The sequence below is a fragment of the Pyxicephalus adspersus genome, chromosome 9, assembly GCF_032062135.1.
Source record: "Pyxicephalus adspersus chromosome 9, UCB_Pads_2.0, whole genome shotgun sequence".
NCBI classification, from domain to species: domain Eukaryota; kingdom Metazoa; phylum Chordata; class Amphibia; order Anura; family Pyxicephalidae; genus Pyxicephalus; species Pyxicephalus adspersus.
The window spans coordinates 19,275,725-19,289,967 of NC_092866.1; the positions used below are offsets into that span (position 1 = coordinate 19,275,725).

General features: G+C 37.1%; 1 protein-coding gene across 3 annotated transcripts in view; it reads right to left on the bottom strand.

Annotated features, from left to right (window-relative positions):
• Positions 1–331: 331 nt before the first annotated feature.
• GNAO1 (G protein subunit alpha o1) overlaps positions 332–14,243 on the bottom strand; it is a 74,790-nt gene continuing 60,878 nt past the window's right edge. For 2 of the 3 annotated variants that reach the window (XM_072422848.1, XM_072422850.1), the window contains 2 exons: positions 11,687–11,840; positions 332–2,371 (listed from right to left, as the gene is read on the bottom strand). In XM_072422848.1, coding sequence (XP_072278949.1) covers positions 2,184–2,371; positions 11,687–11,840 — 342 coding nt within the window. In that variant the 3' untranslated portion in view covers positions 332–2,183. Of the gene's footprint in view, positions 2,372–11,686; positions 11,841–13,090; positions 14,132–14,243 lie in introns of those variants that run through there. The other variant, XM_072422849.1, reaches the window with a different exon arrangement.

The window sequence follows — 14,243 nt, forward strand, 5'->3', positions numbered from 1 at the left end:
GAATAGTTAAAAGGTTGATTTGGACATTTCTTTCTTTTATTTGCTGTATATTGTTTGTAAATTTGGATTTGTATGTTCTTTTTTTTTACGTCAATAAAATTTATGTTTAGAAGAAAAGAAAAAAAAAAGGAAATGTGGTCAAGTGACAACACACTTCTATGCATACAGAAAGCTGACATTGTCATATAGCTATGACCAGACACTGATTGACACACTACACCAACTTCTTCATATGAAATATCACCTTGGAGATGCTCTTTGAATGAACAGCATGATGTAGCTATGAAATGCCAAGGCATGATAAAAGAGCAGAATTTTGGAGACAAATCTGTACAGACAAACATTCTCTTTATTAAGCTACATACGAGTTTCCATTAGTTACGAGAGTGGCTGGCAGCACCAAACTGAGCGCTCTGCAATACAAAGAACACACTCCAGCTTTATTTCTCGCTCATTTATTGAATCATTTAAGTTTTTTGAAATTTTTTTTTCATTATTTTTTTACTTTAACATTTGTGACCGCTCTTCTTCAGTTCGCAAGTGAAATGGTGAAGAAGTCTGACTTCTAATCAAAGTAGAAATGACAAAGGTTTGGTCATGAAAACTGTGGATTTAATGTAAACACTACATTCGATTAAATTTATTTTTTTTTTGTATTTTTTTTCCGCTTTTTTTAAAGTTTTTTTGTTTCGCAGCACAAACATCCCACATGAGAGGAAAAAACACCATTCACTAAAAGGGGTGGGGCGAGAAAAAGGGGAAAAGGGGGGAGGGGGTCGAGAGAAGCAGCACAAAGCATTCACTTGGGAACATAAAGGAGATTGTAAAGAAAAGAAGGCTATTCGTAATACACGGAATTGAGAGCAAAAATCCCTAATAGGAGAAAGATTCTGGCAGCTGGAGGTTTAGTGAGAGCTGTGCTTTTTCTATACAAACCCAGAGAGTGCATGGTATACAGTCCAGAGTATGGAAACTTGTAACAGAATCAGATCTGTACAATTCTATAACCCCAGAAAGTTCTTTGTGTCTTCGGGTTCCTTTTTTTTTTTTCTACATAGGGCTTCAAGTCCAACAGAAATAACCCCAATTCCCCTAAAAGAACATGGACTTCCAGGATCCCATTCTTTGCTGGAGGCTAAGCTGACCTCTCTGGCAGTGAAAGGGGTCTCGGACAATTAAAAAGATGCCTCTTTACAACTGGTGCAAGAAAATAAAAATGGTATTAATAATATAGAGGAGGTGTTGTTAAGCTACAAGCACGTGGGAAAAAAAAAAAGAAAACAGTTTAGTTTCTTCTAAATGTACAGACTTAGCTAAACCAGATTTACAGCATCCTATGCAGCCACTAATTCAGTGATAACATTACACATCAACTTTTAAGGAAGGCTGTGTTTTTTTGTTTTTGTCTTTTTATTACAAAGGCCAAAGGTCATGCTACCAGCAGAACGTCAATTTGAGGGTCCGTAGAGCTGTGCGGAGAAAGGAGGGACAGCGGGGTAGGTTCCCCGAGATTCTTGGAGACTGTTCCCCTAACTCCGCAGTTTGGGTTGGCACTGAAACCTTTTCAAGACAAAAAGGGGCCCACTTCTTTGCTTTTAACAAACTAGAGGGGCATCCCTTGAACCCTCACAGACCCTCATACAGTTACAGCACCCACAAAAAAAAAATATGTTGAGCGCAATGTCCTGCAAGTCTCACAAACACTTCTACCTGGTTTGGAAAATGTCTTGTTTTTATTTTTGTTGTTTTGTAACCCAAGAGCTGAACAGAAAGGATGTACCTGATTCTTTTTATTATTTGTTAGAATAGGGAAGCAGAGTGTGGTTGTTGGAACAACACAGAAATCCTTAAAAAAAGGATTAAAATAGATTTACCATCTCCCCTTTTTTATTTTAGTACCCTTAATGATCTGGAAAGAGGTTGAAAGTACGGCTCAGGCTCTCTCAGAAGTAAGGGGGTGGAAATAGGGGACACAGAAGAGATTCTTAAAAATCAAGAACCTTCTTGTTTCAGGGGAAGGGGAGCCAGAAAAATCCATTCTGTTGACAGCTCTGTGAGACAAACTAAAAAGATTGGTTGTATATATATATTTATATATATATATATGTTTTTTTCATTTCGCCTTCTCAGTTTACCAACTTGCATTTTATTTTCACCAGCAGATAAATTGCTATACAGAGGAATCAGTACAAGCCGCAGCCTCTGAGGTTGTTGGCAATCATGATGTCGGTGACGGCGTCAAATACCACCTGGATATTATTCGTATCTGTGGCGCAGGTCATGTGGCAGTATATCTCTTTGTTGGGTGAGCGATTTTTGCTCTCAAATTGTGCTTGAATGTAAGCGGCAGCATCATCATAAGTGTTGGGACCTGCAAAGATACAAGAGCAGGGGTGAGAAAATAGAGATAAAAGAAGAATGAACATTGCATTGTATAGAACAAGTTACATGCGTGGTTCTGGCTTCCAAATCTAACATACTGCATTTTAAGTGTCTCCAGCTTTATTACTTTCAATCACCAACATAAAATAGGAATTGCAACAAAAGAGAACGGCAGTAAAGTTAGACCCTCTAGACTTCATGCTTGTTGTGGGTTGGTGACTCGGAAGTAAATTAAGCATTTGAATTGGCTTAACAGGCAGCAACATTAGAATAGTCTTATATTATTAAATAAGAGAAAGAAACAAATCTGTTAGAACTAAACTCATTGCTAAAATATGTTTAAAGTAGGTTGCTCAAATAGGTGGGCTAATGCTGGTAAGGAGGGGGTCAGCTGCACTAGACCGTTTCCCATTGACATAGGCCCATGCTAAAGTCATTTAACAAATTGGGGATATACAGTTAAGAAAAGTTCTGAGCACATGCATCATCATTTCAACAAGTTTACGGGTAAAGTTCCGCTTCTGAAAATGTTGGGTTAGGGAATTATTGCAGAAAGGGACAGGCAATGTCTTTTCATTGTTCAATAATTATTATCGCTGGTTGCTCTGTGAAACTGTATGAACAGCTCAGTTTTAAGTCTCAGGATACCCGACACATTCCGGCTTCCCCTGCGCTTGCCAGGACTGAATGAACTCCACTGTGCCTGTGGAAGAGTTACATCTACCTGGCACAGCCAATCAAGATGGCCGAAGAATGCAAGGAGGAAAAAATAAACGGAACAGGGACAAGTGAGTATAGTAGGGTTTATTGCCACCCTCCTAAAAATTGTATCAATCATTCATAGGCCCAAGGCTTTTACCAGCCAAAATGAGGATGAAAACAAAAGTATTTGTAGACTGTATATGAGAGAGGAAAATTTAGCAATTTATTATTCATTGTCTTTTGGCTTGTCTTTTGTGTCCATACACATTTTATGATATCACAATGCTATAGTTGTCAGGTAGCATTATTCGACACGTATGAGTCTACAATATTTCTGTCACCACACCTTAGAAGTGACTGGCATACTTTAAAACTTGATGTAAGAAAATCATTAAATGATGTCTTGCACATGTCAAGGTCATCCAACATCTTATCCAATTTTTTATCATCAACAAAGTTTATGCTTATTAAACTGTGACATTAATAAATGAGGATTAATTACAATGATTTGCAATTTTTAATGGCATGGGTTAAAATGCTGAGAGATTGATGGCTAAGGCACACTGGGAAAATAATCTGTTCAAGGAGGAGGAACAACTAAAAAATATATAAAAAAAAAATCAGTTTCAGTTATTTTGCACAATAACATGAGCAGAGTACATTTCACTGGAGATATTGTTGACTAAAAAGTTCAAAACCCCGTATGTATATTTTTGTAATAGAAAAGAAAATGGTGGAATCCATAAGGTCTCATTTTGATACTAACAACCCATGAAGGGTCTTAACCCTTGACCTCTGTACAACTATAGAAGAATACACTTTATCCATTGCTTTTATTTCATCCCATCTTCCAATCTCTGTCCTCTGCCTCATTACAAATACTTCTGCTGCCCTCTTCCTTCTTTTCGTTCTTTTCACACAACCATCTAGTCTTTATTTCCCCAGACAGTACACCTTACCTATTTCTTTAAGATCCTCCTAAGTTTCTATTTCCCTCCCATCCCATTTGTCTATCTCTGCTTTTGTGAGTACTCTGCATGTACTGCATTAGAGAGATATTGATGGCTTGTTGACTAATCTAAATTTTTTATGTCTGTGTCAATTTGTGACTCATGATCTGCATATGAAATTAACTTGATTTTATTTCCATTGTATTCATTAAAAGGTAAAGTAATGAGTTTACTCCTCCATATCTCCTTCATGTTTTTATGCATTTATTGTTTTCTTGTATTTATCTTCTTAGTCCTCCTTTTTCTAAATTTTGGAACCTAGCAACGGCTTCTATCATATGGAAGGAGACACCATGATCCCCTATGAAGAAGAGTCCCCATGCTTGGAACACTGGTTACTTTTGCAAAGTGAAAGCAGCATTGGTGCTCTGGCAAGGTATCATTGGGTTGGTGATGGGGTCCCTGTGCCATCTTTAGGCAAGGGGGCAGTGTCCCTCAATCCAGTCTTTTAATTGGCATCTTTTTATTAACTGTGCTTGGCAAAAAGAGAGAATGAGAGAAATAGAGAGAAAGAATGGACAGTTTTATATACTACTGGCACATTTGGCTTACAGACTTGATTTTCAATTGCTTCCATGCGTCAATGACATTGGTCACCAAAACCAATTCCAGCCAGGACACATCAGTGAGGGGATCAGTTTTTCCCTGTGTTTGCATGGGTTTCCCAGGGCCTCCACAGTCTCCCCCCTTCCCAAAACAATTTCAAAACCAAACAGTTAAGGGATTGGTTCCCCATTAATTGCCCCTGGTGTGTGGAACATAAGCAGCACAACCAAGCAGTGCAGTGGTACCAGCTGCTGGTGGAAATAGAGATGTGTAACAATAATAATAAAAAAATAAATGAAGAAATAAAAGTTTTTTTAAAAATTGTTTTGGCTAATAATGCAAATTAATAATAATGTGGTTAGACAAGGGTAGCCGTGCCCTATAAAAGTCTATAAATATACTGAGCTGGCAGAAGAATAGACTTCTGATGGGAGAATATAAACAGGGTCAGTGGCCCTTTGGATTTCATTGAGCAGGCAACTGTGGAAGGTGTTTTTTTTTCAGTTTGGTGTAAAGGATAAGTGCATGTTTTATAAAAGCGCACCTGTCCTTTAAAGGAAACATGTATTGAAAGCTTTGGCTTTATTTATATTTCTACAATAATAAATAAACTTGTTAACTTTTATTATGTCCCATTTACCAGTCTGTTAAAACTCAGCAGGGTTCATAGTAGAATGTATGTAAAAGAATGAAAATGTCTCTCCATAATAAAGAGAACCTGTCACTGGAACATAGGCCTGCATTTGATAATTTTCCTTTATCTCCTGGATCTGGTGGCTTTAGATGCCCTCTATTTGCACCAGTAGTAAATCGTCTCTAGGGCTCAGGTGCTGCGCATTTTCAAATTTGGCCATAAGTGTAAAGGTCAACTTAAAAATTCAGTTAAATGGCATATTTAGGAATATGGCCACACTTACAAGGCACTTGTAAAAGTAATTTAGAAATGAGGGGACTTTAATATGAATGGTGAGTAAGAACCTTTAGTATTGTCCCATATAAGAGGCAGGATAGCCTGTACCTGCTAAGAAGTTGGCAGAGATAATCCTAAGTGAAACGTCTCCTCTGAAAAACTGGCAGACCACAAAAACCTGCTTTGCCTGTAGCCTGCTCAAGCCCTAAATCCATTTCTGGATATTAGAATATTTCCATGGATAAAGCCTATGTTTATTCAGGAGGAGGGGAAATAATCCCTTAAAATGAATGAAAGAGATTCTTCACATAACAACGTTGAAGGGTTTACACAATAAATCTGTACAGATTTCAGCACAGTGCAGTCACCTAGCAGCTTTATTTTATATGCATAGATACTTCAAAGCAAACTGTGAACCCTAAACACCAGCAAAAATACTCTATAACATCAAATCGGAAAAACTGAACTGAGCCTTCTAATTCCTGACCACACACAAGAAGGTCATCGACCCATACAATCTGCTTTGATAATTTTCTAGTTTTAAAAAAATGCGGCCTTTCTAAGAGTGCCCAAGACTTTAGTCCCAAAATAAATGAGGCAATTCTAAGATCAATCGGGTTGATAACTCAACACAAATAGTGTGGGAGACAGAGGATCTGTTTTATGGGCCAATTATGCTTGTACCCTGCACTACAGCTTATTTTTTTTCCTAACCTTGAATTCAGCCGGTCGGTGGATCAATCAGAAATGACCATGTGACACCCAAGTAGAATAATATATGCCATACTATTTCCAGCATCCTGTATTACTGTGGACACCCAGTATCTACACAAAGCAGGAAGCAGGGGTTATGCAATTGTAAAACCTTAATCTGGTTACAGCTAAGGCTGGAAAAGTATTGGCTGTGTGGATAGGTGGATGGGTTTTAAAATTTGTAGCTTGTAAAATAAAATACTTTAACTTTACAATAATCAGCATGATTGCTTTGCGAAAGGTCTGTTCTGCAATAAAACATTTTACGGGCCGGTTTCCAATCTTCTCTAAAACATATATGAACAGTTCAGAGTACATTTTCTGTACACCTCAATTGATGGCCTGGCCATTCTGACACTGGCTTGTTAACAAAAACATGGTGGCCAGACTCCCAAGACGGAATCAGTCAGTTGGAAAATTTGAGTGCCTTGAATTAGGAACTTCCTCCCGAACGATTCTGATGCTTCACTTCTTACCATATATTCGTACCTATTCCTAATTTTCTCCGGAACCTCTCTGTGTTCTTAGTCAGTGCTTAGTCACCTGTTGGTAGGAATGGAGACCGGGACCAACCATGTTAACTTTTCTTTAAAATATTTTCTCCTCCTTTTGTTGTTTGTCTTTTACATTTTCTCTTGTATTGCCCAGATAGTGGGTTAGGCTATGTACACATGTGCAATAACTGCCGTTGGAAAGTCTCTTTCACGTTTCTTTCCAACGACTAATGACTGCACGATGCATGAATGGAATGAGCACCGAACATACAGCACCATTCTGTTCTATAGCGTGGGGAGGGGGGAGAACGACAAAACGACACTCCGCTGCGCTCTCTTCCCCTTCACTTTCATTGTGATAGTTTGTCATCCATCGTCCGTGGATCCCCCAGGACGGTCGTTCAGGTGACGGACAATGGGACCTGTACACATGCAAGATTCTTGTCCAATATCAGCCCTGCGCTGATTATCGGACGAGAACCATTGCACGTGTGTACAAATCGAGTTCTCCAAGTTATAGCATTATGAATGATCACTGGAGTATTTTAAGGTTCTTTATATATATATATTTGTATTTTTATATCTTACATTGGCTTTGTATTTTGTAATACATGCTGATAATCCTTTGTACATTGTTATACGTGTATTCATGATTCTCACAACCCAGGTGTATCTGGCCATTGCACAGATTGAACTTTTCTTTATTGGCTTATTTTGTCAAACAAAATTTTTGTATTTGTTATTTTTCTAAAATAGTTTAAATAAAAAATTAATTAAAAAGAATTTGGCACTTGCAAGGAAAGATGAGTTTAGTTCCTCTTTACCCATTAAGAAAAAAGGAATTAAAGAGACAGGAACAACAAAAAAACATTTGCCCTAAGAAGTTAAAGTAAACAAATATACAATTATTCTGAGTCCCATGATTCATGTTCAAGTCATGTCTGTGATGTATAATCATGTGGAAACAGCATGCCTGGGTTAGCTCTTGAAAGGGAATAACAATAACTGGCGCAATAACAATGAATGTGCCATGCTCAAGTCAATGTCTTGCACAGAGGATTTTTCATTAGATAGATCATCCCATATGAATTACAATAATTATTTAGTGCCTCAGCTATAAACATTTATTTTGTAACCATGATACTGACAATTAATCAAGCAGATACTCTTACGAGTTTATTGGCCATAAAGGGAACGATGCAACAAATAATCACTTATTAGGAAATCAGAATCTGTCACAGCTGAATTGCAAAGTTCTGACTAGATTCAGGTGATCTAATAATTAAAGGTTCAAAAACAAACAAATGTATCGACATTATTGGACATACATACTGGCGTCTCATTTTTCTCTCATCACGTTTCGCAAAATGTGCTTCTTCAGAAAAGAAAAATGATAGGACAAGTACGTCCTACTTGCAAGGAATAAGTTGAGAAATAAATGAGACCTTGGTGTGCTTTATTCATGTATAAAGATGTTTTTTTGATGTAAAGTTTTTTTTAACATTCAAAAAAATTATGCTTGTGAACACCTATCGGGTCTTAAATGTCCATAATAACGTTTACTTATACATTCTGTATTTCTGATGATATTGGATATGGCACAATATCTACTAGTTCCATTCAATTCATAGAACTTACATATAAATAGTGATAGAGCAAAGTCAGCAATAATTGGACAAAGGACGGGTCTACAAGAAAAAACTGGGACTGGAGAAACATTCCTAAATGTCCATCAGTAAGATCCTTAAACATCCTGCACCAAGGTAGCAGTGTCTATCCTAGGGGTAGTGACTGCTGGATCCACAATGGCATTAAAGCACAGTTTAGTAAATAAGAACAGGTTTATTAGGCATTTTAAGGGGTAGGAATGGTATGGTACCATTTCCATCCTCTTTGGAGAAAGGACTCAATAAGCAGGTGAACTGGAAAGGAAACCTCCAGACTGCTCTTCAATGTGTGCACAAATTACATGAGGGATTTATGTATGACATTTATGAGAAGTAAATTGGAAAGTAAGAAAGGACAGCTATCAAAAGAGCTGCATTTGGAGAGATAAGCTTTTGCACAATAGAGATTTCCATCCACTTAGGAAAAACTGAAACATGCTGGCAGCAGGAGGGGTTATCTAGACTTTCTTTTGTTAGCCAGCTTGTGATCCTCTTGTAAAACAGAAGGATAACCAGAAAGTATTTGACTTTGTTTCCCCCAATGAGGCAGAAAAAAATGCAGGTATTGCATCAGTAATGCTGCTCTGGTTTGCAAACAGATTACCGAAATGTAATCTATAGCAAACTATAGGACTGCACTTAACCAACTTCATCTATGTTGATTTACTAAAGGTAAAGAGAAAATTTACCTTGTGAACTAGTGATATTTTAATCAGCTTAGTAAATTATTTGAGATGTGATGACTTCATTCACCCAAAAGTGCTTAGCTTCACCTCACTCAAAGTAAAAAATTAACAATGTAAAATGAGCATGCCCCACTGGTTTGGACTGACTCCAAACACTCAAGCTAGCTTAGGGAATCAATGCTGCTACAAATACAAGATTAAGCTCTGCCGTAAAGTTTTCCCATGGGATGGGGTGAAGCTGAAATTTTTTTTAAAAGGTAACCAAAAGTCCACTCACCAGATGCTTTTGTGCAAAAGAGCAGCCTTATATATGTCCAACAGTGGATTTAATATTATCTATTACACTGGGGAACAATTTTGAACACATTTTTTGTTGACATCAATTTTTCAGCCTATTTACACTAAAATAGGTATGCTGATTTTGTGCAGTTAGTTTTTTCTCTGACACTTATATTAATGCGATTACTGTAGCGTGGATTTGTATAGGCTATTCATTTACACACAAGACAGCGTGGTCAGAAGTTGTGCGCTGCTCTATGTAGTGAATAAGCAAAAAGTATTTTTCTACTTACACACGGATTTCCTTTCTTTCAGATCATGTCTGGCTCTGCTGTTTCTCGTCGTAAGTGCCTCAACAACCCTGATTCATTTTGTTATACCTGAGGCAGTTTCACCAATCCCAGTCAAGGGGCGAACATCAGCACATTTGTAGAACAAGCCTATTTGGCATATTTCAAAGGTAAACTTGGTGATCAAGATAAGTCTTGGGCCCCTCATAAGGTGTGCAAACAGTGTGTCAAGGGTTTACAGATGTGGACAAAGGTTACATGTGATAAGATGCCATTTGGTATACCTATGGTTTGGTGAGAACCAGGAGATCATTTCAGTGACTGTAAGTTTTGTAAAGTGAAAACTTCAGGATATAACAAGAAAAATAAATGTAACAGAGTATCCTAGTCTACCATCGGCTATACGTCCAGTGACTCATTCAGATGAAATCCAAGTGCCGGTTTTCTTTACACTACCCTCTCTTGGAAGAACATGATAATGAACTATGTGACAACAATGATGAAGAGTTTGAAATTGAAGAGGACTGTTCGTAAGGGATTTGATCTGCATGAGTTGAGTGATTTGGCACGTGATTTGGGACTATCGAATAAGGCTTCAGAACTCCTGGCATCAAGGCTGCGTGAGAAAAACGTAAAAAAGGAACAAAGGTATCGTACTTTCAGAGAAATTGCATTTCTGCAGTATTTTAGAACTGACAGAGGCTTTGTGTATTGCCATAACATACCTGATTAAATTGAGGAAATGGGAATTCCAATCTATATCTCAACTGAATGGCGACTATTCATCGATAGCCCAAAGTGGAGCCTAAAGTGTGTCCTCCTTCACAATGGCAATATATTTGGGGCAGTCCCAATTGGCCATTCAGTTTCTCTTTATGAAGAATATGCAGACATAAAGAGAGTCAATCAGTTGTTGCAATATCACCAACACAATTGGGTTGTCTGTGCTGACCTTAATATGGAATGCTTCCTTTGTCAGCGACGCGGATACACCAAGTATCCCTGTTATCTGTGCATGTGGGACAGCAGAGCTTGTGAGAGGCATTGGGTGGAAAGGAATTGGCCTCCAAGATCCTAAAACAAGGTGATCCAAACATTCTACATGAGCCACTTGTTGATAGAATATTATATTCCCGCTTATGCACATGAAACTGGGTCTAATGAGGCAGTTTGTTAAAACTGTTTCAAGTACCTCATTTTGGCAATTCCTAGCCTGTCATTTGAAAAAATAAAGGCTGGCATGTTTGATGGTCCACAGATTCAGCAGCTCATCAATGATGAATATTTTTATCAGGACAGTGTCAGTCGAAAAGAATGCTTGGTTATCATTCAAAACCATTGTCAAGGACTTTCTTAGAAATGCAGGAGCAAATAATTACACAGAAATTGTCCAGAAACTCTTGGAGAGTTACAAAATGCTTGGTTGCAATATGAGCATCAAGGTGCATTTTCTGCATAGCCATCTTTCTAAGTTCCCGGAAAACCTTGGTGCAGTCAGTGATGAGCAAGGTGAACAATTCCACCAAGATTTGAAGGTCATGGAAAAACGGTATCAGGGTAGATGGGATGTACATATGATGGCTGACTATTGTTGGAGCATCTGGCAGGATTGACCTTAAACTGAACACGCCAGGAAAAGCTATTAACGTAAATGTTTACTAAAATCCTTTGTATGAACAAAAGAAATTTAAATAAACAGTACATTCAAGTTATTTCATTATTTTTTCATTGTATGTAAAATTTGTACATTTTTTGACAAAAGTAGAGGGTACCCTGTATCATAAAAACTGGATGTGATAGCAAAAAACAGGGGGCATTTCTGGATACACCATCCAAAAATTACTAAAAACAAGAGTAAGATGTAACTCAACAATAAATGTGTTCCCCAGTGAATTACTCAAGCATCGTACAATAACTTGTTAACTTAGTAGAACAAATTTTTCTTCTGAAATAAACTCATTTCCTACCTGTGTACTCTGGGAAGCAGATTGTCAGAGGAGACTTCTTGATCTTCTCAGCAAACAGGTCCTTCTTGTTGAGGAAGAGGATAATCGATGTGTCAATGAAGAACTTGTTGTTACAAATGGAGTCGAAGAGCATTAGAGACTCGTGCATTCGGTTCTGCAGCGAGGAGGCAGGAGAAGAAGGAGAGAAAGGACAGAAAGAAAAGGAGAAAAGGAGTTAGGCTGAGGAGAGAGGAATGATTACCAGTGTAAAACAAAGAAAAAAGGAAACATTATCTATGACTTCCTGAAAAAAAAGTATCTGCAACAAAGTCTACATGGTTTCTTTAAGATTTCAGAAAGGAGTTGTATACATAATCATATATTTTATCCAAAGCAAATATTCAACTAAATGTTTTAGATTAGATACACTGCAAGGAAAGTCGATTTTTCAAGGATCTGAAATTTGCAACTACTGATCTCATAGTTCATTATGTCCAGCAACTCAGCAGGCAGTGAACCTTCATTGAAATAGTTCCATTATTTCATTATTATCATAAGCTCTATGATACACAAAGGTAAGTAATGCAGAATTTGAGACCTTACCATTCGACAAAAAAAAGAAAGACAAGATAACCTTAGTCCTAGGTCCTATCTAATTTTTCCCTTGACTTGGTACACTTATTTTTTTTTAGCTTTGTGGGCCTAATTTATTTAATCTCTCCAAGGCTGGAGAGAATACACTTTCATAAGTAAAGCTGGGTGATCCAGAAAATTTGGAATGGATTTTTTCAAAGTAATTTGCTATTTGCTAGCAATTGTGTTGAATTCTGGACCAGATTCATCCCAGGTTTGCTGATCACCCAGTCTTGGAGAGCTTTATTAAATCAGGGCCTATATGAGAGTCTGTGGGTTGAACATTTTGAGACCTGTGCAACAACATATGTGGGTTCTATTGTTTGGATTTAGAGATGGCTCTTTGTTGGTATAATCAACCTAAATTTAAATGATTCCAAAGTTCTGTTCTCCCATAGACACCTGCATTTGAAAGGTTACATCAACAAGGTTTGACATTTTGAAAAACAAATATAACATCTTCAGTACAACACTGGGTTCCATGTTGAGAATACTGATAACACTAGTTAGATGCATTTTTCTTTGTACATCCAAGTATATTGTATGCATACAAATAAACCACTGATATATTGTAAATATGGAAACACCACATTCAACCTAGTTACAAAAAATAAATATATATATTGATAAAATTAAAATTATTTAGAAGCCTTTGTTGTATTTTAAAGGTAACACATTTGATTGGACAATTAAGTAAACACCGCAAAGAATTAGTGTATTGGTTCTGTTACTGATCCATAATGAAAAGAATTGGAACAATCTACAGTCAACCTCCTTAAAACAAACCAAACCTTTAAATGTGATAGTGCTTTAAAAGTTTAATAATATTATTATATAGCTATCTCAAATGTCATGAAATGCAGTTCAACATAAAACAAAAGCAATAGGAAAATTTAAATATACATATAAACTCTAAAAATGGCATCAGCTGGCACAATGATTTTCCCCGATTTTCACTCCATATACACATACAGGAAACAGTTTGGAGAACTGTGCACGTTTAGGTATCGATACGAACCAGTTAATATGCAAATTACATCATACTAGCAAAAAATACATACAGTACAAAAGCAGTAATATGGCACGTGTTTAAAAGACCAGTACAAATAAATGACAATCTAAGGGTACTAAACCTAAAGATATTTTTTATGTTTACTGGTCATTTAAAGAAAAGGGAATACTTTCAAATATTTATGGTTGGCACCACTGGGCGGACAAGTTCAGTGCAAGCATACATTATGAATGTCGTGTTTTTTTCACAATGCATGCTAAGTAGATCATTAAAAATAATTATAATACACAGATCTGTGCTTTTACTATAAATCATTGAATATAGATCACAGAAAAAGACAAGGCACATTTAGCGGCATCAACAAATACAAAATTATAACACGGGGAGTGTGTAACACAAATATTGTACACAACCCTGTGTTGTGCTCAAAGTGCACCAACTTTATACATAGCCAACTTTACACATAGCCAATGGCTGTACAAATAGATTTTTGATGGCCAATGTAAAAAGCATAAAGTGCTACTGGAGATGTTCCTGAATATTCTCTAAAGGACAAAATCTCTGTGTAGATCCCCAAAGCCGAAGAGCCTAAAAAGGCACTGATTTTTTATTTTTTTTACTACAGCCAGCAGATCAGTATAAGCCACAACCACGAAGGTTATTGGCAATGATGACATCAGTGACGGCATCAAACACGAACTGGATGTTGTTGGTATCGGTGGCGCAGGTGATATGAGTGTATATCTCCTTATTGGGAGATTTGTTCCGGCTCTCATACTGGTGCTGTATGTAGGCTACACCCTCAGTGAATAAATTGGGTCCTGCAAAAGAGTGGAAACAAAGTGTTTGTTCACCAATATATAGAATAAAAAAAACATTCTGAGATTTCGAATGTTCATATACATTCAGATGATTGGGCACTGAAAAATACAT